Source organism: Melospiza melodia, chromosome 22 (genome assembly GCF_035770615.1).
Source record: "Melospiza melodia melodia isolate bMelMel2 chromosome 22, bMelMel2.pri, whole genome shotgun sequence".
NCBI lineage: Eukaryota > Metazoa > Chordata > Aves > Passeriformes > Passerellidae > Melospiza > Melospiza melodia.
Window position 1 is genome coordinate 2,942,888 of NC_086215.1, and position 22,930 is coordinate 2,965,817.

General features: G+C 50.1%; 1 protein-coding gene across 10 annotated transcripts in view; it reads right to left on the reverse strand.

The window, feature by feature from the left end:
- ZNF618 (zinc finger protein 618) overlaps positions 1-22,930 on the reverse strand; it is a 153,005-nt gene that overhangs the window by 69,235 nt on the left and 60,840 nt on the right. For all 10 annotated transcript variants that reach the window (XM_063174587.1, XM_063174584.1, XM_063174585.1 and 7 more), the window contains exons 2-3: positions 15,179-15,222; positions 685-941 (exon numbers count right to left, since the gene is read on the reverse strand). In XM_063174587.1, coding sequence (XP_063030657.1) covers positions 685-941; positions 15,179-15,222 — 301 coding nt within the window. The remainder of the gene's footprint in view (positions 1-684; positions 942-15,178; positions 15,223-22,930) is intronic.

Below are 22,930 nucleotides of genomic sequence, written 5' to 3' on the forward strand. Positions count from 1 at the left end.
CTCTTCCTTCTTTTTATTAGCAAGGGTCTTTGGATCTCAGAGACACTGCAGGGACCTGCTCCAGGCCAGGGACAACAGAGACAGTGCAAGAGTGGTGCCTTGCCAGGTTCCCACAGGAAGCCCCTTCCCTGGAGCAGGAGGAGAGGACAGTTTGATGTTCACAGAAAAAAGAAAAAGCTTCTTCTTATCACAGCAGGAGGTGAGGCGGGGACAGGAAGCACTGTTTTGAACTGGGCACACCACATTCAGCCCAGAGTCAAAAGTATTCCCACAACTGAGAAGTGATCAGGAAAACAAATAAACAGCAACCTGTAAAACCTGCTCTTGAGCTCCGACTCACTTACTGAAAGCATCCACATTCCTCAGAGCAACTTTCCTCAAAACATGCCATCAGGTTCTCAGGCTTTCCTTTCCAAGTTCCTCATCTGTGTCAAACATACCCCCAGCCCTGGGCTCACCTGGTGCTGCAGGTGACTGATGGGCAAGTCTCTGAACATGCCAAAAGAAGAGAGGGAGCTTTTTGTTTCAGATCTTGGCTGAGCCTTTGGGGGCAGCCAGATGCAAACAGACACAGGAGGTCAATAATCCTGAGCCAGGACCCAAGACTGATGTTCACCCTGGAGCTGAGTGTCCAGAGCCTCCCCCTGTCCCCAGAGCCCCTGAGGGATGGTGGCCGTGCCTCACCGAGCGTCTGCTGGTTGCGCACGCCGCCGATGACCACGCAGATCTCCGCAGGCACGTCCCCCGGCCCGTCCTTGATGTTCTTCTTGGAATCTTTGGTGTCATCCTGCCAGATCACCTCCTCGATGTAGTCATCTGGTACCTCTGTCTTCACTTTCACCTCAGTCATCATTCCAGCCTCTTCACTGGGGGAGGACTGAGATGTCACCGAGTCGGAGCCCTCGGCTTTGGGGCTCTGCGGGCTCCTCTTCAAACACTCCCTGAGGGGGAAAGAGAGGAGACAATGTGAATCCTCAATGGCAAGTGCTCTTTTTGTCATCACCAGGACCTAATTCAAGGTGCTCTGGTTTATGCAGGTTATTTAAAAGAAGAATATTAATGTATGTCTGCCATACATGATAAGTAATTAAAATTTAACTGGACAAAAGAGGTAAAATTATTTGCTAGTAATGAAAATAACCTTAATCATGACAAACAACAATAGTGCTCATAAACACACTGGATCCCTAAAGAACAGCACAGAATTTGCCCTGGTTGCCAGCAGGCCACGGGCACAGCTCCAGCAGCTCTGCCTGCAGGTGTTTTGCCAACACTAGTCCATATACACAAAGCCATATTCTCTGTGGCACTTGGGGACATGGGTCACTGCTGGACCTGGCACTGCTGAATTCAGTTTGACTTGATGATCTTCAAGATCTTTTCCAACCAAAACGAGTCTATGATTCCCTGACATTTTTAATTTGGAGCAATCTCCACCCTCCATCGCATCCTCTCTTTTATCCCTTCAAGCAACCTGACATGCCCTGGTATTCAGAGTCTTTACTGAGCATACACAGTACTGATCAAAGGGGATCATGTAGAGGATGAGATGAGGATATTTAGGGAAACTACCACATTATGGACAGATACAACTGTTTGGGATGACAGGGAGAGCCTGATAGAGGGGAAAGGCAAAGGGGCTCCACTGTGCTCAGACCAGGTTAAACAGCATGTGTTTTCATCTGGGAAAGAAGAGCTAGGAATTTCTGGGAGAAAACAATATAAAACATTCTAAAACATTCAAAACTCTTTAAGAAAAGGAAACTGGACACCTCAACGCTGTAAAACAACATTATCAGGTGCTGTGGTGGGAAAAGGCAAAGGGGGTGTGAGCCCACCAGAGAAGGATGTGGGAATAAGCCTGTGGAGCTCCTTTAGTAGCACTCATTATGGACCCTCTATTTTTTATACTGGTTATTAATACACTCCACCATGCAATACAAAGATAAAATAATTGCTGGTTCAGTTTGTGCATAAATCAGAACTAAATATATAATGGCTCAGACTAGCCAGAAACAGAAACCACTGTGACATATTTAGAGTCATGTAAACACAGGGAACAGCCAAAGGCATTTGAAAATGTTTTAAGCAGAAGTAACAAAATAAAATGAAAAATAAAATGAACTTATGGATGATCATTAGATTGTGCAACAGTGACAGAGAAAAAAATCCCGTTGCTTGGAACATCATAAAGTTTGTCAGGACAAAATATGAATTGCAGTGTTAGAAAATTACACAACTGTCAGTGGGTTCTGACACAGGTCATGGAGCTTGCAGAGGAACCAGGATGGTGCAACTGGAGGTGAAAGTGTGGAGCTCCTGGGAGGACAGGGATGAGGGGAGCAGAGGAACAGAGAGAACAATCCTCCAGTAATGACTGCCCAACCTCCCACAGGGACATGGAATCACTGTTTCAAACTGGGTCAGGCACATCCTATTGCCAGAGATTTTATTATTCATCCCTTCATTCTCATTATGGAATGAAATGTACAATTAATAGCCCCAAACAGAGAGAATTAGCCTTGACCTGCCTTCCCACTCATTTCCTGCCTTCTCACATATACTCCCCCCTGCCATGCTCCCAAAATCATACAGGGCTCTTACAAGTGAGAAAGATGGATTGAGACAGAGAAGATGTGGTTGAGATCCAGACAGGCTTTATGGTAATATTATTGGGTGTGCCACAGGCCCATCCATCTCAGCCACCAGGGCATGGCTCAGCACTCTTCCAAGGGAAGGCAGTGAGCACAGAATACTCAGGGATCAGCAAAGAGTGGGATTGATTGCAGATCAATCAAACCCAGAGGCTGTGAAATGCAAAACACTGATAAAGGCAACAGTAAGGTAGATAGGAAAATGTTTCCTTCCTCATTGAGGGCTGTGGAGGAAGATCAAAGGCAGCCAGGGCAGTTCCCTGGGAGGCTGGAAGTGGGAGAGGCAGTGAGAGCTCAGTTATCCATGGCACAGCCAGGAACCTGCCAGTCCTGGGCAAAGCAACAGGAAAATCCAGGCACGAGCCAAGTGATCTGGGATTAGAGCTGATACCAGTGAGACTGAGGCTACAGCCTTCTGAGGAGATTATAAAAGGGGCAAGAACACAAGGACTTTCTGATGATGCCAGCTTTGCATGGGTCACATTCAAACACAAACCAAATCAGCAACAGGCCCCGTGCTGCGAGGCAAAGCTGTTCTCCATGTGCACTGCTCCTGAACAGAGAGGCATTTCCACAGGACTCCTGGAATGGCTGATGTGGGACATTTATTCATGCTCTGGAATGAAATTAAACACCATGTTGCTAAAATGATGGGTGGAGCCATGGAGGGGTGGAGAACAAAGCTGTGAACAGGACACTCCACCTGTGGATCCCTCTCTCCACAGCTGGCTGTGCCCAAGACCAGAGGCTGCAGCACAGACAAATCCAGGACTGGGGATGCACCCACATGGTACTGCAGCCACAGAGAGCCACGCTCTGAGCTGAAGGAATGACCAAATTTTCAGTTCAGGTGCCCAAGATGGAAGGAGGAGATCATTTTCTCCCTGTCTGAAGCTGTGGTGAAGACACTCCCCATGTGCTGCAGACACAGTGAGCAGCTTCAGGTTTCAGAGGTGATCAGGAAAGCTGAAGAAGTTCCAAAATGCAGCACTGAACTGGTTCAAGACAGGGAAAAGATACTTTATGACTCTGTGAGACCAAAGTATTCCAGTCTATTTCTCATACCAAAAGGAAGAGCAGAAGATGATGTGATTGCATTGATCATCATCTTCATGGGGAGAGAATACTGTCTTGTCTTGTCAGGGAAGAGCTGAGTGCAGGCTCATTGCTGGAAGCTGGAACCAGCTGAAATGAGGTCCCTGGGCTCAGTACAGATGTGCACTGGCCACACTTGGTCTGGAGCTGAGGAATATATAAATTATCAGACCAGACCAATGGACCCTCAGAACTTTTTCCTCTCATGCATGCTGACTTTGTGGATCCAGCTCTGCCAAGAAAGGAACTTCCCAGCTGGAATGTCTGCTCCTGGGTGGGACCTAACCCTGCAAATATTAACTGACAGCAATTCATTGCCCCATATGTGCTAACTCTGAGCAGATACCTGATGTGTGCAGAAGAACACAGCGCCAAACACTTCAGCACCTTTCTTCTACATGATTCCATGGTTCACAAGCCCTGAGAGGAGCTGCTGTTCCCTCAAACACAAGTGAAATCATAAAAAAAGCGGCACTGACACTCCTGGGAGAAGGGCTGAGCTCTCCAAAAGCTACTTGGTGCCTTAGCTGGGGCTGCACAGCTTTGCAGAGGAGTAGGAGGAGGCAGCAGTGATGGAATCCAGCTCTCCCAGCAGGAGCAAGCATCACTTTCTTGTGGTCCCTGTGAAATCCAGGTCGTGCTTCTGTGGCTAGAGCAGAACCAGGACCAGTCAGCTGTTCCCAAGGGTCCAGAGGAGAGCTGGGCTCAGGGAATGATCCTCATGGCACAGCAGGTTGAGTCTGAAGCCTCCTGGTTAGGCTGAGGAAAGAGTACCAAGATCCCAGAGCAAAGCAGGAAGGAAAAGGAAGCCACTGACAGTGGAAAGCTTCAGGCAGGGTGGAAAGGGGGACATGCACAGCCCCAGCAGAACCAGTTTTCCTCGGAAGAGAGGAGTCATCACAGCCTCCACCACACACAGCATCAACCCACACATGCACTGAGCCAGGGGAGGTCATCCAGGGAAGCTTCAAGCTTCATTTCATTCCCACTCCTTTGGTCCTTGCATCAGCCCTTGCAAGCCCATGATGCTGCATTTACTTGGTGTTGCGCTGAATTTTACCTCCCCTGCTACTGAGCAGCACAAAGAACCTCCACTTGGAGATGAGGATAAAGCAGCAGGAGATCTGGGACATGCTTGTTCTCCAGAAATTCCCCAAGAGACACAGGGAGGGACAGGGAACATCCTGCCTGGGGGAGGGAAGACATCAGGCCTGGTTCTGCCACTCCTGTGCCATGGCAGCTCTTCTGGAGTGAGGCACAACTGCTGGGAAGGCTCAGAAAGGGGATGAGCAACACCAGGAGTGAATTTTCAGTTCTGCAGCTCCCAAGGCTCCAAGCAGGTGTCACAGGTTTGGGTGAGGGCACGGAGAGAAAAGGACTCAAAGCTTTCAGGGTGTCAGGTAAGTTCAGTGTCAGTCCTGGGGGCAGAAGGACTCCCCAGTGTGACCCAGGCAGTGCCCATGTCCCTGTGCCCACACAGAGACTGTCCCAGATCCCTGCAGGGCACTGCTGGGGCCACACTGGGACCAGTGATAGCCAGAGCCTCCACTTGGTGGAGACAGCAGCGCACAGGAGCCAAGGGAGAACCTGCCAGAGTCACCTCCCACTGCCAGGTCCCCAGGCCACCCTCTCCTGGTGGCTCTGAGCTCCGTCCCCAGCCTCATGCCACCACCCTTCTGCAGGAAACAATGCAGGTTTAGTGTTCAGTGTGGCCTTCCACCTCCCTCTGCAGGTCCAGCCTGCATTCAAACATCCATGGGCTGCTGTTCCCTGGGAAGAGGATATTCCTGTTCTCCAAACACAGCACAAAAACTGCTTGGAGCCATCAGAGGAGCAGAGTGCCCAGGCAGAGCTGGCTTAAACCCCATCTCCTTCCACAGGGGGGATCTAACTTCTTCTCCAGGGCTTTGCCCCTTCCTGGGAAATACCAACCTCCTTCACTGTTCCATGCCCTGTTTTTACTGAACTGTGGGCCCTGGCAGTCCAAGAGGCTCTTCCATGCTGAGGAGAGGAGGCAGAAGCCTTGGGATCCCACAGTGCTCACTCTGTGCCTGGCTGCTCCTACAGGTGAGGTCCTGTTCCACTTCCCAGAACAGACTCTGTGATTTCCAACATGAAAGAGGCAAACAGACATTGCACTTGCATGTATCACTGCTCTCACTAAGTAGGCCACACAGCCAATTACTGTAATACCAGCTCTGCCATCTCACAATGCTCATTTCAACATTGCTGCCTGCTTTGATCATCAGACTTTCATCTTCTGATGACGTTACGGCCACTTTCATGTCAGACACAAGTGTGTGAAGGCAGGAGAGATTTCAGAAGGCCTTAATGAAGCCTCAGCATGAGGAACTGGAAAGGCAGGGGTAAAAGTGGGTTCCTGGACCCATTTGGGTACAGCTTCCTTGGCCCTACACTGTGGCAGCTCCTGAAGGCCTCAGGCTTTAGCAGAGCTCGATGATGCAGCACGACAACGTGGGCCAGAGCAGCTCTGGGTGTGAAGGCTCACCAGCATCAATGCAGGGAGCAACATGGGCAATGCCAGGAGGGCAATGCCAGGAGGACAATGCCAGAAGGGCAGTGCCAGGAGGGTAATGCCAGGAGGGTAATGCCAAGAGCTCCTCCCAAGGGAAGCACAGAAAGCAAAGGCTGGGTGCTGACACCAGTCCCCTCTGCACGGTGACACCAGCCACAGATCCAGCAGCCCCTTCCAGCTGATCTCCTGTGGCAGGAGGGGGAGAAGGGGTGAAGGCTGCAGCGTGGGGCTGTGCTGGTCCCTGCAGGGTCTCCCTGGCTGTGATGAGCAGAACTGCAATGAGTGAAAGCAAACAGGGCCCGTCAGCTGCTGCAGCCACAAGGAACTCGCGCTTGCAGTTTGCTGTTTCTGATCTGGAGTAGCATCCTCATAAATAATGAAAGTGACTAAAAGCTACTTAAAAAACACACACTCCTCCCTTCTGAAAGAATGAGAAAAAAAACCCCAATTATAAAAGGACATTTCTTCCAGCTAGGAATAATTTGTCATGTAATTCTCTGAAGACAGCAACAGAAACATGCGTGCTCCGTGCTCACTTTGAGTCATCTGTGATTGCACATGTACTCAGATGGCTTCTAATGAGGCTATTTTTACAGCACACATCCTGCTGAGATTTTGGGGAGGGGCAGAGTGAGATCAGTGAAGTATCAGTCTTCAACATCAGCTCCTCAAAAGGAGAGGAAAAGGAAACACATGTGGAGGAGGATGCACCACTCTGAACCAACACCTACAAACAGCTCTCCTGCCCCAGCAGCGAATGTGGAGCATCTTTTGGTTTTTTCTAAACAACACTCAGGCTGGAAAACCCAAAGATCATTATGATGATATCAATGATCATTATGATGATATCAATGATGGCCAGGCTGCACAAGGCTCTGAACATGTTGCTCTGGTGGAACAGGATGGGTCCTCAGGGTCCCCCCAGCCCAACCCATTCTGTGATTCCATGGTGACACCTTTGGCAGAGGACAGGGTGTGCCCAGGTAAACTGAAACACAATTTGGGCACTCCTTGAAGGCTCTTATGGTCTGCAGCACCAAAGAGGTTCAGTCAGGACCCAAAACCACTCATGGGGACCAAGCAATGGGCACCCCTGCAGAGGCCAGCAGGACACCAGCACCAGTGGGATGTCCCAACTTGTCTTCTGGAAACCAACGTGGCTCATCCAAGGCTAAATCAAAAGGCCTCAGCTGTCAGAAAGTAAAGGAAGCAAAAAATGGGGGAAGCTGAAACTGGGCTCAATTTACAGATGTCTGCCATGGTTTTACAAGAACCAGAAGGTTCCTGTCATGAGTGGAGCTATGGGAAGTGGAATAGACAGAACAGATGTAAATGAACTCTCATTTTACATGGAGATGATGAAAGAAGAGACAAGAAAAAGAAGGATGAAGTTGAAAATCTGCTTGTCTGATAAAGTTGCAGTGGTGGCCTTCCCACCCCTCTCCATGGCTCCCATCTGCTTCCTGGGGCAGCCCAGGGGTTGGGCCCTGTGCCTGACACCAGGAAGAGGTGGAGAAGACCAGGAAGCAGAGGAACTGCCTGGTGTCCTTCACTGGGGACATCTCCTGCAGACAGCACCAGACAACAAGATTTTCAAGTGCAGGGTTAGAAGAAAGAAAAGCAGGAGCTGTTTTCCCAGCATTACAACTGAGCTCCTGGCTCCAGGCTCCAGCCCCAGCTTCAGATGTTCCCTCACACCCTGAAAGGCAAAGACACCACCCCAAGCTCCTGTGTCACAGCGTCCAGAACTGCTCCTCTCCAAGGGACTCAATCCCTCCTCCCTGCCACAGCTCCCAGAGCCTCTGCCAAAGCCCCTCTGCAGCCTGAGCCTGCATCCTTCAGAGGGGATGTCCTGCTGCTGACGTGTGAAGTGCTGGAACAACCACCCCATCCTGGATTCCTCCTCTGAGGGATTATTTTCTGGAACAGGCACTGTACTTCCAGTGTGGATTGCTGCCTCTGGTCATTGGGATTTGCTGGAAAGGAGATTCTCTTACTGGCAATCTCCCCTCCACAGGAGAAAACCTTCTCTGCTGTCTCTGAAGCAAACACTTCCTTAATGTACACCATGTGCACACCAAAAATATCCCTTCTGATCCTTGACTCTTTCCATCTGGGAGTCTGTCCATATTCCAGAGCATGGATACCCAAGCAGGACACCCAAGGGTGCCACCAGCACTCTGGGTGACACACACAGCCATGTGCTGGTTCAAATTCCCGAAACCCAAATTTTCACTTGGTCACAGAGGGGTTCATGGTCATCCATGTTCCACCAGGAGGTTTCAGTTCTCTCCACAATCTTCCCCAATGCCACTGTGAATTCCCAAAGTGTGCACTTTAATTCCGAAAGGTCCCAGGAAAACCTGCTCTCTCCTGTGCTGGTGTTATTTCAGGGGATGGGAAGTCCTTCCCCCCTCAGCAGTACAGAAGACTTGCTGAAGAACAGAAAAAAAGCTAAAGCTGGTCAGAGCTTCTGGGTATTTTCCACATGCAACCTGCTCTTGAGAACCTCAGGATTCACAGGCTCCAAGGTCCCTGCAAGGTCACACGTGCTCCTGTGATCTCTGTGCTGGCTCTGCCCATGGCCAGGAGCTGCATCCTTGTGCTTGGCTGGGTTCCTTCACGAGGCTGCTGGGTCCCCTATTGGCATCCACAGCCCTGAACATGCTGCTCCCTCCCACTCTGACCAGGGAGGAAGCTGCAGCTCCTGGAGGCTCTGAGGCCCTCACTCAAAATCAGTTGGACCTGGGGACATCAAACTAACTGGGCACACCAAGGAAATCCCTGAGGCAGGAGAAGCAGCCCAAACCCTGCCCCTATTTGGGACATATTTACATCCTCTGCTTTCTCCCTCCAAAATAAACTGAAATCAGAACGTGAGGCCACGTCCTTCTGCAGGCAGAAATGTGACAGTAGCTGCCATTCAGGCTTTCCTGGGAGAAATTTGCCCAATAAATACCAATATTATTTAGGAGTTCATACATTTAAAGGACATGAAGGTTTTGTAGAAGAGAGATGCCTCAGGCAAGTTCACCCCCTGCCTCTGAGGGCAGCCAGCACTTGAAAACAGAGGTAACAGCCTTCAAAAACCCCAAAATACATAATGCAGCACTTGGTGGTGTGTGTGGTGTCAGTGCTCAAATCTAGGGAAAACAAACAAACAAAGCAGAATACTTAATTTTTGCAGCTATCTGGGTCTAGTAAAACACACAACCTTTCCTGACAGCAAACTCTGCTTCAGGAAGTCCAAGCGGAATTTAATCGTGCGTTCATTCCTCCAGGGACGCTCGGCAGCCCCGAATCCTTCAGAGAAGGTAAACTCCAGGACCAATCAGCCTGCCTCTCCTCTGGAAATTAAACATTCAAATACAAACCAGAACAATAGTCAAGAGCCACAAAGAATTCCTAAGGTATTAGCAAAACAAATTCCCTTCAGTCCTTATTAGGAATATCTTGAGGATGGTTTGAAGAGGAAAGTCTAACCAAATATAAAAAAAATTTGGCTTATCCAACAAAAAACAACCGCGCGCTCTTTGCCAAAAGCAAAAGAATTCAGTCAGATAAAAACGGCGACACACAAATGATGCAGGTTAAAAACTGAATTTAAGATGATAATGGAATAGCTGCCAGCGTCTTTAAATTTTCAAGCGTGGAAATGTCAACAGAGACAAAGAAATTCAGGGAAAAACAAAGAGAATAGATTAAGGATTTATTTATATCAGTGAAAGAGCTCTGTGTTCCTTGACTAAGAAATAACTGAGGGGGTGAGAACTGAAATGGCCACAGGTCTCCAACATGCCATGAGGAGTGAGGGGGTGACCCAGGGATCTCCTGGTGGCTCAGCTCTCCTGAAGGCTTTAGAACTGCCACATCTGGTACTTTATGGCTCCAGAAAGAGACATTTCTCCACCTCACACCACCAAAAGGTCTCCAGGACTTGGGCACTGGGCAAACTGGTGCGGTTTACACAGAAAACACTCCTGTCCCTCAGAGCTGGGATGTGTCTGAGCGCTGACATCTCCTTGTATGTGGACATTTGATCTTCTTTTGAGTTTCAGGGAAGCCTGCCCGGGTTCCCCACAGCTTCTGTCCTGGTTGTTGTATAGAACTGAACTATCCATGCCTCTAGAACTGGCCAGAGGGCACTTCTGAGGGGTTTTGTGCTGGTTGGTTGGTTTGTTTCTTTTTGAAGATGGCTGGAGAGAGTCCTTCGGCAAGCACCGAGGCTTATTAAATTCCTTGCCTAATTAGTAATTAAGAGTTTTCTCTTTTTTCTGATGCAGGATGAGTTGGAAGCTCCTTGGTGCTGTCAGACTGAAAATCCCACAGGTTGCCTCTTAAAGAAAGGGGAGATAATTCAAATAATTTTCTTTGGAAAAAATTCCTGGAAATACCCAGTCCCAGGCCTGTCCCTCCACAGGGTGTAGAGTCTTCTCTCAAGCTTCAGAGGACCACAGCCTCAGAAATTGTCCTTCCCCAGTGCTGGGAGCCTGGTGAGCTGGAAGAGGAGCCTGAAGAAGAGTTGTTGCCATCCCAGGGCACTCCCTTGGGTGACAGGAGCTGCTGGGGAGGATGTGTTCACAAAGGACAGAGCAAGGAATGCAGGGAAGAGAGGGAAGGTGCCACCAGGGAGGCTGGAGAAAGGTGAACTGAGAAGGAGCAAAGTGGGTGCAACCCTTTCTCAACAGCTTCTCCTCCCAGGGCTCCCCAGGGAACGGTCTCAGCCCCAAGAGCTCCAGGAGCATTTGGACGCTGCTCCCAGGAATGCCCAGGGTGGGATGTTGGGGTGTCTGTGCAGGGACAGGCTCAGTGATCCTGGTGGATCCTTCCAGCTCAGGGATTGTGTGATTCCATGGAAGTCACATCTTCTATGGCACAGACTGAAGCACTGAGACCCCTGAGGCACCACGGCTTGGTCTGAAGTACCTGGGAAAACTGCAGCATGGCAGAGCTGGGAACCCCCAGGCCTAGCCCAAAGCACCCCCTGGGAACTCCTGCCCTGCTCCAGCTGGGCCAGCACCCAGAGCCTGCTCTGGACCTGCAGCTCTGAGCCCTTTGTGGGAGCTGCAGCCCAGCACCACTGCCCTAAAGCAGAGGCAGCCCTGCCCTGGGTGCAGCTGCAGCCCTGGGCTGCCCCAGCTCCAGGAGCAGAGCTCTGAGCTCCTCCACAGCTACATCTGTGCTGCCGAGAGCCCCAGGCTGAGCTCCCAGCTGGCTCCGTTCCCTCCAAACAGATGCAGCTCCTAGAGCAGGGCCTGATTTATTCAGCAGGAGTCTCGCACATTAAGTGTAGTTAAGTCTGAAAACAAATCTAATGACTTTAAAATAAATAGCCAACAGAGGACTCCAAACTGAAATTCCTCCTTCCTCTGACAACCGCCATATAAACAATAATAATTATATAAAACCGTGTCTAACACATGACTACACAAGGCTCTGGTGACCAAGAAAAGCACACGCTGCTTGTCAGACATAATTGCACATTTGGTTTTTCAATTATTTCTTGTCAGGATCCAGAGCCCACCATCTGAATGCTGACATTAATTATTGGGAAGTTGTTAGTGCTCCAATAGTCCCATGGAGACTCCCAGTGCTCACCCTGAGCCCAGAGCTGCCAGTGCTGCTCCCACACTGCCCTCCTGTCCCACCAACCCTGGGACTGTCACACACCACACAGGACACCCAGCCTGTGCACAAGGGGCTTCGGAAGGACCTTAAAGCAAGTCTCCAGTGGACATCAGCAAGGAACTGATCCCTGCCATGTGCTCACCCATAGGATGGGACCAGATCATGTCCAGCACTGGGGCCTCCAACACAAGACCTGGAGCTGCTGGGCAGAGCCCAGAGGAGGCCATGGAACTGCTCTAGGGGCTGGACCCCTCTGCTCTGGAGCCAGGCTGGCAGAGCTGGGGGTGCTCACCTGGAGAGGAGAAGCTCCAGGGAGAGCTCAGAACCCCTGCCAGGGCCTGAAGGGGCTCCAGGAGACCTGCAGAGGGACTGGGGACAGGGGATGGAGGGACAGGACACAGGGAATGGCTCCCACTGCCAGAGGGCAGGGCTGGATGGGATATTGGGAATTGGGAATTGTTCCCTGGCAGGGTGGGCAGGCCCTGGCACAGGGTGCCCAGAGCAGCTGTGGCTGCCCCTGGATCCCTGGCAGTGCCCAAGGCCAGGCTGGGCAGGGCTGGGAGCACCTGGGACAGGGGGAGGTGTCCCTGCCATGGCAGGGGTGGCACTGGATGGGATTTAAGGTCCCTCCTAAGCCAAGGCAGTGTGGGATCCTGTGAATCCAGCCCCTGTCACCCCTGTCACCGTGTTCCTGCTGAGTCCCCTCCCAGCCCCTCTGAGCAGCTCCTGCCGTCACACTCCCATCACATTGCTGCCCATCATGCAGGAAAACATCCTGCCTTTTACTGGCTTTTAATTTGCTGCTTTTTAATTTTGTTGACTGTCTCTTTTTTCCTTGCAAAAGGAAGAAAGAAGCCTCTGATCTACCTTTTCTGGAGTGTTCAAAAACACGCACAGCTTTGTCAGGTTGTCTCTTAGTTGTCATCTTCCCCAAGGCAAGCAGCCATCTTTCTTCTGGCTGCCTTCAAGGAAGAGGGCTTTTTGTGCTCCTAAGAATTCTCTTCACCTTTTAAAATCTCCCATTGCTGAGCACTCACTGAGGGGCAGCAAGCACACAGGAGTCAATGGGGGAGGAGAACAGGGAGTGCTCTCTGCCACCAGGAGCTGCCAGCTGCACACCCTGGCCCCTGTTCTTCCAAAGGCAGCAACAGGCCTGGGGCTGGGGGTGGGGGGAGCACAAACCCCTGGGCCTCCAGAGCTTCCAGGCTTTGCTTGAAACAGAATAAAATCAATTCACTGCAGTAAAAAAGAAAAATAGGATTGACCCAATATCACAGTCATCACCTTAGAGCAAGCCTGCTACTGTGAGAAAAAAATATTGCAGGAAGATAAAATCCAGGAAATTTATATCATATTATATTAATTACATTATACTATATTATATTATAGTATATTCTATTATACAATATTATTTTTGCTTGTATTTTTACTGATACAAATTAATTGTTAAAAGCTTCCTCAATAGTTTGCAATTAGTGAGGGTTTCCAGCAGCAATGACTTTGAGAAACATTCATCTTGTGTCTCCATCCACTGATGACCTCACAGATTCAGTCAGAGCCACATTTCCACCTTCAATCATAACAGAGGTTTCTTGAAATACTACATTTTGATTCTGTTTTATTATTTTTAAATGGACTTGGTCATTCTCCATTCTTTGACCACGTTTTATTCAGTCAGGTAGATGATAAAGTGGGTTTTGTTTCACCTTTTCTACAAGGAAAAAGCAACAGCCAGCCTCACACTCCTCTGGACACACAAAGGAACAGGGAGGGAAGTTCTCCCACCTCACCTAGAGCTCCATCCCTGCCCTGGAAAGGGCCATTGCTCACACCTGGGAGGATGTTCAGCCCCAAGGGCAGCCCAGGCAGGTGGGATGGACACCCCAAAGGTGACATGGAAACTCCAGAGGTGACATGGAAACTCCAGAGGTGACATGGACACCTCAAAGGTGAGATGGACACCCCAAAGATGAGATGGATGCCGCAAAGGTGACATGGACACCCCAAAGATGAGATGGATGCCCTAAAGGTGACATGGATACCCCAAAGGTGACATGGACACTCCAAAGGTGAGATGGATGCCCTAAAGGTGACATGGACACTCCAAAGATGAGATGGATGCCCCAAAGGTGACATGGACACCCCAAAGGTGACATGGACACTCCAAAGGTGACATGGACACTCCAAAGGCCAGCTCCCACATGGAGGATGCACTTGCCCACCTGCTGTGGGAAACCCTCCAGTGAGAGCTGCAGAACTGAATTAAAGGTTGGAATAAAGAATCCAGGGGAAGGAAGTGATGCCGGGCTCCTCTCCCCTTGCTCCTCAGCTTGTGCTCTCTTTCCAAGACTTCCTTCAGGCTGACTCTCAGTGAGCCAGCACTGCTGGGCCACAGGTGAGCCACCCCCAAAGTGAGACAGAGAAGTCTCCTGTGACAGACACCCAGTGTTCCTCTCCCAGCTCAGGGGCACTCCAGATGTGTTCAATGCCAAGCAGTGCCAACTGGACAAAAAGCTGCCAGGAATGAGGGGATTTGGTCCTGAAATGCCATTGGCAGAGCTGGGGCACTGGGCAGGGACCAGCCAGCCCAGTGGGACCATCAGACCCAGCAGGGGCTGCACGGTCAGCAGGGGGAGGCAGGGAGGGCATCAGCACCACAGCGGTTCCCAGATCTCTCTGGATGTGCTTTTACACAACAGGATGAGTTTCATCTAAGGCTGGAAACTTTCACAGGGCTTTCAGGGCCCTGGAGGGACAGGAGGAGTCCCCATGCCTGGGTGTGTTTAACAAAGCCTGGATGTGGCACTGGGTGCCAGGGTTGAGTTGAGGTGTTGGGGCTGGGATGGACTCGATCATCCTGAAGGTCTCTTCCAACCCAGGGATTCTGTGAGGCCACAGCCCAGGGCAGACCCACCTCAGTGTGTCCCTCTCCAGAGTGGGAGCAGCAGAGACACCTCTCAGTGGGATCACAGGGGAAGGGGGTGGTGGGACACCTCTGTCCTCTCCTTCTGAAGGACAGAAGGGTCTGCACAGCCCAAGGTCTCCATCCAAGAGTCTCACCCTGGGGGCATTCAGCTGGAACTCCCCACACAAACCATCTCTGCTTTCAGTCCCCAGTGCCAGGATGAGGCCAGCCTCCCACATCATCCTTCCAGCCATATCCAGAGAGGGCTGCATGGACACAGCTCTGACACCCATCCCACCTTTGGACCCCGTCTCCAAGGTGGAGAGCACAAGTGACCCTCCCAGCACACCCCAGCCCTACCTGCTGGAAGAGCTCCTCCGCCCGCTGCTGTTGCTCTCCTCGGCCTAGGAGATGAAAACAGAAGAGCTGGTTAGGTTCAGAGGGATGAGGCTGCTCTCCAGCCCAAACCTGGGGTACCCCAGAGCTGCACACACGCCCCAGACCCAGCTCTGAGCAGGCTCTGAGCCTCCCCAGCCCATCCCCACCAAGTCTCAAGCAGTGATCCCTGGCATGCAGAGCCAGGTGGGAAATCAGGAATGGCCAAATTGTCCCAATGCCCACGCAGGAATGGCCCCTCCAAGCCCAACAGCTCCCCTCATTAGCCCTGTGCCCTAATTAGCCCCTGCAGGCCCTGGCAGGGCTGAGCAGGGAGGGCCCAGGGTCTCCTCTTGCTCCTTCCCCAGCTCACTGATGAGAGCCTTCCTTGGAAAGACAATATTATTCCAATCCCAGAAATTTTATTTCTGAATTTGTGCAAATACAAGTTAAAAGATATTAGCTGCATTTCACATTTTGTGCAAATGGCAGAAACAGGCAATTCATGTGCAGCAGGATGGGGGCCAGCCAACGATTTCGATAAAATAAACCCTTTTTTAATTTAAATGCTAATGCACTGAATTAAAATTTAATAACTGAGGAAATTGAAAAGCCGAGCAGGAATATTGGAAATAAATCCAAGCAGAAACAGCTGAAATTAAAAATTCTAGAGAGTGGGAGGATAGCAGCTAAGCTGTCTTATATGATTACATTTTTTTTTATTTTTTTTTTTTTCAGAACGAAGGGGGGAAGGAAAAAAATCCTATCTTTGGCTGGCTGTAGGGCAGTAAATCGAGAGTGCTGTGATTTATTGCTCAATTTTCCTGAGGGAAAAAGGCTTTCTTTCATGCTGAAATATTTCATAAATTTCAAGCCAGCATAAATTCTTAATTTAAAAGTTATGGAGGTCACATTTAGTGCACTGGTGCAATTCTGAAATCTTAAAGGAATAGCAACCAAAAAAATTGCAATTTGATTTTATTTTTTTTAATTCTTCATGTAAAATTTTCTTCAAAGGGATTGTCCAAGTTACACAAAGCAGAAACACAACCTGGTTTCTGAAGGGATATAAAATCCACTGGAAATGAAGAGATAAAAATCTAATTCAATTACAAAAAGGTATTTTGTTATTATGATTATGATGATGACGATGATTATTATTATTATTGTGAGCCACTTGAGGAATTTCTGTTAAAAAATTTCTTCTCTCCATTGCCTGGGAAAAGCCAGAAGGGAGGAGCTGACAATGTAATTGCTTCTGTTAGATCTCCAATCTTTTGTGAGCACTGATATGTTCATTTGTTATACAGCTGTTCAGCTACAGAAAGGATGTCAGAGCACCCATAATTCAAAGCAATCAATCAAAAATTAATGATTTGTCATGGTTACACAATGGGAAAAAAAGGGAAAAAAAAAAAAGCTTTATGGGTTCCTGCAACTGGTAGATTGCTCAAACCTTTGGGGCATTTTCTAGAAGATTAGATCTGTGTACAAGGAAAAGGGGGGAAAGGGGAAAAAAGAGATTTAATATAGAACCAGGGCAGAAACCCTGTTGGGGTGCTGGGGATCCCAGAGATGGGAATCTCATAATTCCTGCCTGTACAAAGGGGTTTGTGCACAACCCAAGATCACACATGCCAAGAGCCACATCTTGGATCACAGGGAACTTTTGAGGCTCCTGCCATGAGAATTCCATGGGAAAAGCACCTGCTGAATCATGGAACCATGGAATATCCAGAGCTGGAAGGATATTCTGAGCCATGACGATGATGGAACCCAGCCCTGGCCCTGCAGACACCCCAACAATCCCCAGTGCTGGGGAGTTTCCTTATTTTGAAAGAAAAAAATGAGGAAAAAGGGAACCACAGCAGGTAACCACATCTCAATGGCTTCACCCAGGCAGGGTGCTGCTGGAGATGATCCATTAGACAAAACCACCAAGCTAAGACTGAATGAGATCAGATCAAGCTGCCTTAAATGTTTCTGGATGCTGAAACAAACAAATCCACAGAATCCCAGATTGCTTTGGGATGCGAGGGACCTTAAATCCCACCCAGTGCCACCCCTGCCATGGCAGGGACACCTCCCACTGTGCCAGGCTGCTCCCAGCCCTGCCCAGCCTGGCCTGGGGCACTGCCAGGGATCCAGGGGCAGCCACAGCTGCTCTGGGCACCCTGTGCCAGGGCCTGCCCACCCTCACAGGGAACAATTCCCAGTTCCCAATATCCCATCCATCCCTTCCCTCTGGCAGTGGGAGCCATTCCCTGTGTCCTGTCCCTCCATCCCCTGTCCCCAGTCCCTCCCCAGCTCTCCTGGAGCCCCTTCAGGCCCTGGCAGGGGCTCTGAGCTCTCCCTGGAGCTTCTCCTCTGCAGGTGAGCACCCCCAGCTCTCCCAGCCTGTTCCTTCAAAAATAAAATCCATTTAAACTAAAATATTCCACCTAAATTCTAAGAAGTGGCATTTGAGGACTAAAATACCAGAGGAATTGGAAGAGTGAAAGGCTGGAAATCACTGTTTAACCAGAATGTGCCAAAATGGGTCAGAGCAGCCCCAACAAAGTAACACCTTTGTGGAGGGGAACAGAAATCTCCTGTGCTCCTTTAGAATCTCCTGCACTCCCATTTACCCAAAGAACTGGTTTTGGTGATTTCCTAATTTCTGATTAAAAAAGGAGAGGAGCAGAATTTTCATCTGCTGATGCCAGGGAGGCCGGATATGGGGTGCTGGAACAGGCTGGGGAATGTCACACAATCTGCCCCATAAAATCATTTACAATTCAAAGTGTTACTCCCTGAAGTTGCTTTTCTACATATTGGGTGATTTTAGGGGAGTTTTGTTTAACTAATGCTAATAAATATCCTTTAAATGAAAATGCACACAAGCAGAATGTGGTTTCAGGCCATATGCTCCTCAGCTCAAGTTGTAAGCAAAAAGTAAATCATGTGATAATTAAGAAATGTATCAGTCAACATCTCCTAACAGGATAACATGTAAAAAAATAGGAGTCCAAGCAGATGTAAAACTGACCTGAGAAATCCATGTTTATCGACAGGGCTACACTATATTGGGAAAAAAACCCAACATTTTAACAGTTACAGCAAAACTAAAAAATAACTTAAAGCAATAAAAATGTGCGATGAGATTTCAGACAATTTAAGCACAGGCTTTTTGCCTGATCACTTAAATTCTGATTAGAAACAATTATTCCAATCACTTGGATTTGCATCCATGCTTGGATCAGCTCCCATGGATGGGATGGGGGCACTGGGACACTCCCAAGCACTGCCACAGCCCTTCCAGGGGGAAAAGGGGCTCAATCCATGTATTTATTTATTTATTCAGACACAGCCACCCCCTGTGATTTGCCTCTGAACCCCATCCCAAAGGGAGAGGTCTCTGATTCTGCCTGGGGGTTGCAGGAAGAGCAGACCCCACTCACCCCTCTCCCACAGCACCTTCCCTCTGCAGAGGGAAAAGGGCAGAGTTGTTTGTTTACCTGAGGAAAAAAAAAAAAGGAAAAAAAACCAAGACCCCCACTCTGCTTCCCCCAAACGCCTTCCCAGGGACAGCTGAGTAATTTTTGTCCAAACACAAACCACAGATTCAATTTTGGAAGGAGCCACCAGCACCCATCATGGAAAATGTCACCCCAAATAATTAAAATTTGGCAAAGGAGAAGCAACTGAAAACAGGTCTGACACAGGAATGTGCCATAAAAATAACTGCAGGCCTGCTACCTGTGCTGTCTGGGATTATTAACTTCAGAGCCACAGAAAATGCAGGAAGTGCTTTTTTTTTTTTTTTCCCTTTTTTCTCTTCTTTAAACAAAGGGCAAGACACCGGCAGTTTCCCATTTAATTTTTATTAAATAGGAGGGGGAAAAACAGCAGAGCAGCTCCACATCACACCAAAACATCTGCAGAGCACAAGGGCTCATAAATGTGCCCGTGCCCCTTTTTAATGTGGATTTCTGCTCCCTCCTGCAGCACAGAGGATGCTGAGGAACCCCAAAGAGGGAAACAAGGCTGAGCCAGGGCTGGTCCAGGCTGAGCTGTGCTCCCAGAACCACGGGACCCTTGAGGCTGGAAAAGCCCTCTGAGATCAGAGTGCAGCTACTCCCCAGCACTGCCAAGGGCAGCACTAACCCCACATCCACACTGGGACCTTCCCTGTCCCCAACCAAGTGCCACATCCACACTGGAACCTTCCCTGTCCCCATGTGCCACATCCACACTGGGACCTTCCCTGTCCCCAACCAAGTGCCACATCCACACTGGAACCTTCCCTGTCCCCAAGTGCCACATCCACACTGGAACCTTCCCTGTCCCCAAGTGCCACATCCACACTGGGACCTTCCCTGTCCCCACGTGCCACATCCACACTGGAACCTTTCCCTGTCCCCATGTGCCACATCCACACTGGAACCTTCCCTGTCCCCATGTGCCACATCCACACTGGGACCTTCCCTGTCCCCAACCAAGTGCCACATCCACACTGGGACCTTCCCTGTCCCCAACCAAGTGCCACATCCACACTGGAACCTTCCCTGTCCCCATGTGCCACATCCACACTGGAACCTTCCCTGTCCCCATGTGCCACATCCACACTGGGACCTTCCCTGTCCCCAACCAAGTGCCACATCCACACTGGGACCTTCCCTGTCCCCAACCAAGTGCCACATCCACACTGGAACCTTCCCTGTCCCCAAGTGCCACATCCACACAGGGACCTTCCCTGTCCCCATGTGCCACATCCACAGTGGGACATTTCCCTGTCCCCATGTGCCACACCCACAGTGGGACATTTCCCTGTCCCCAAGTGCCACATCCACACTGGAACCTTTCCAGGGAAGGTGACTCCACCACTGCCCCACACAGCTGTTCCCATGCCTGACCACCTTCTTCATGAGGAAATTCTTCCTAATATCAAACCTTCCCTGGAGCAATTTAAGGCTGTTTCTTCTGGTTCCCAGAGCCAGGGCAGCCCCTGCCTGAAGGACAAAGATCTCCTCAGCCTTAGGCTGCTGTGGCTCATCCCCTCCTCATCCTTTGCCTTTGCCAATCCATCAGGGCAGCCTCCAAAAGGGATGAATTTTCCACTCAGGAACAAGACAGTTCTTGGGGCTGGAGGAATGTGCTGCCTATTTCCTCAGCTGCAGCTTCCCCTCAAGAAACAACCAAAATAATAATAATAAAAAATAAAATGCAAGGAGGAAATGGAGCTCTCCCTGAGGCATTTGCCTGGTCCCACAGCTGAGCCAAGCCCTGAGTGAGGGTTCCCCAACCCCCAGAATCCTCTGTGGGGTCTGCAACCCCCCATGCTGGCCATGGGGCAACACCTGGGGTGGGGACGCTGGTGGCAGCCTCAGATTCACAATTCCTTGGGAGCAGCCAGGGGAATCTCACCCTTGTGCTGCAGCCTTGTCCTGGGAAAAGCCAGTGCTTGTTGCCTGTTCCAACATGAGAGCCCAGCAGGAAACAGCAACACCTGAGAGGTCTGACCCCTCTGAGATGAGCCCATGGAGGGTTTGCTGCTTGAGGGCAGCAGAAGGCAAAGGCTGAGACTCCCATGGCAGGCACAGAGGCTCTGCTGCCAGAGCCAGGGGACATCTGGGACAGGATGGTCCCAAACAGCCAGGGACATCCCTATGTGACTGGTGCCCACACCTGGGCTCCAGGGACCATCCCTGTGTGACTGGTGCCCACACCTGGGCTGTAGAACAGCTCCAGGGACCATCCCTGTGTGACTGGTGCCCACACCTGGGCTCCAGGGACCATCCCTGTGTGACTGCTGCCCACACCTGGGCCCCAGAACAGCTCCAGGGACCATCCCTGTGTGACTGCTGCCCACACCTGAACTCCAGCACAGCTCCAGGGACCATCCCTGTGTGACTGGTGCCCACACCTGGGCCCCAGAACAGCTCCAGGAGGGTCTGCAGTGCCAGAGGAAGGTGCTCATTACTCCTGGCCATGCCTGTCACTTAGACTAAGCTTCAGGAAGGGTAAAAATTCCAGGGGATGCTACAGAAGAGTTGCTGTGAGACCTCCAGGCAAGCCCATCCATGGAAGGCACCAAGGTGACTGTGACCTACAGGGGCACAGTCTGTCCCCAGCACCCCGGTGGTGACACAGAGCATCCCAGTGCTGGAGCCTGGGGACACAGGGAGCCCAGCACGTCCCACGTGGTGCCTCTGACATTTTGTGGCTGGGGAGTGTCTGAGCAGACCAAAATCCAGGTTTGGATTGAGGTTACTGAGCATCCACCTCACCCCTATGAGCACCTCCACCACATGCAAATAAACAGTTGCTGGAGGTGGTGGCTGAGCCTGAAACAAATCAGAGCAGGTTCTGGCTGGGAGCACAGCTCAGCCCAGCCTGGCAGGGCCCTGGCCACATCCTCCTCCTGTGGGTGGCCACCACCCCGAGGGGGACACCTGTCCAGGGGGACCCAAAGCCAGGGAACGCCACAGAGCTGTGGCACTGCAGGATCAGCACTGGGCAGGGCCACCCAGCACCTGTCCAGCCACCCCAGGGTCGGCAGGGCTGGCCTCAGTCCCAGCTGGGCTGTGCAGTGCCACTGCTGCAGTGCCATCCCCGTGGTAATTATCTCTGGGGATCATTAACAGCTGCTCCTGAAGCCACAAGGTGCCCCCAATTACTAATTAAAAAGAAACACTAATGACAAAGCCAGTGAGAGGGTGGATCAGCCCAACACAAAGGTCAGCTGCGAGCACTGGGTCCCACTGGGGAAGCCAGGATGGGAATGATCCCCTCTGCTCTGGCTGTGACACTTCAGACCCAGCCCAGGGGCCCTTGCTCTGCTGATTTCAATTCTCTTTGTATTGGCAAGAGAATTATTTTTCTTTTAAATAGTTCTTTTTGTTTTGTTTGGTTTTCTGTTTTTGTTTTGGGTTTTGTTTTGTTTTGGTTTTGGTTGGGTTTTTTTTTGTTTGGTCTTGCAAACTGGGTTCCCTCAGGCTTCTCCCCACATTCTGCTCCGGGACAGAACAAGTTGTACCGTGGATGTTAAAACTATAGGTAGGCAAACAATACTAATAAAAAATCACAAAGTCTAGAAATTCTTCTCATTCAGCTTCACTGGATTTGCTTCTTGTCTACTGTTTATTATCTCCCCATTTTATAACCTTCATTTCCTACCCTGGGTGTGCTCCCTGCATCCACCTCATTTCTGAGCTGCCTCTGTAACCCAGAATTAAAAGTTCTTCTGGAGAGTTTTTAACAGAAAAGGTCGAATTTCTGCTGGAAAAGGCACACGTGGGGCTGGAACTTGGGTGGAACAGCAAAATCAGCAAGGCAGGGAAGAATCCCAGCATGATGGCCTGGCCTGGGTGGGTGCTGAGCCCCAGTGAATGGCACAGTCCCACCCCAAAACACCCAGGTGTCCCTGTCACACACTCCCACACTCCAGAGAGCCCCAGAAAGGTTTAAGGGCTGTGAGCAGTCACCTCTGAGTAAAGGGAATATTCATATGAGTAATTTTATGAACTTGTTGAAAGTACTGGCAGAATTTGTGCTTTGAATTTCAGTTTTTCTCCCCTGGCAGCCTGGGGAGATTTAAGCAGCACATGCCAGCAGAAGTAACCGAAGAAAGGGAACATTAAATAAATTTTAACCTAAAACTACAAATGTTTAAACCAGTATTAAAAAGCTTCAACCTCGTGTACTTTTGTTTTTCCCTGAAACAGTCATGAAATTAAAATTATGAATAAATCAATG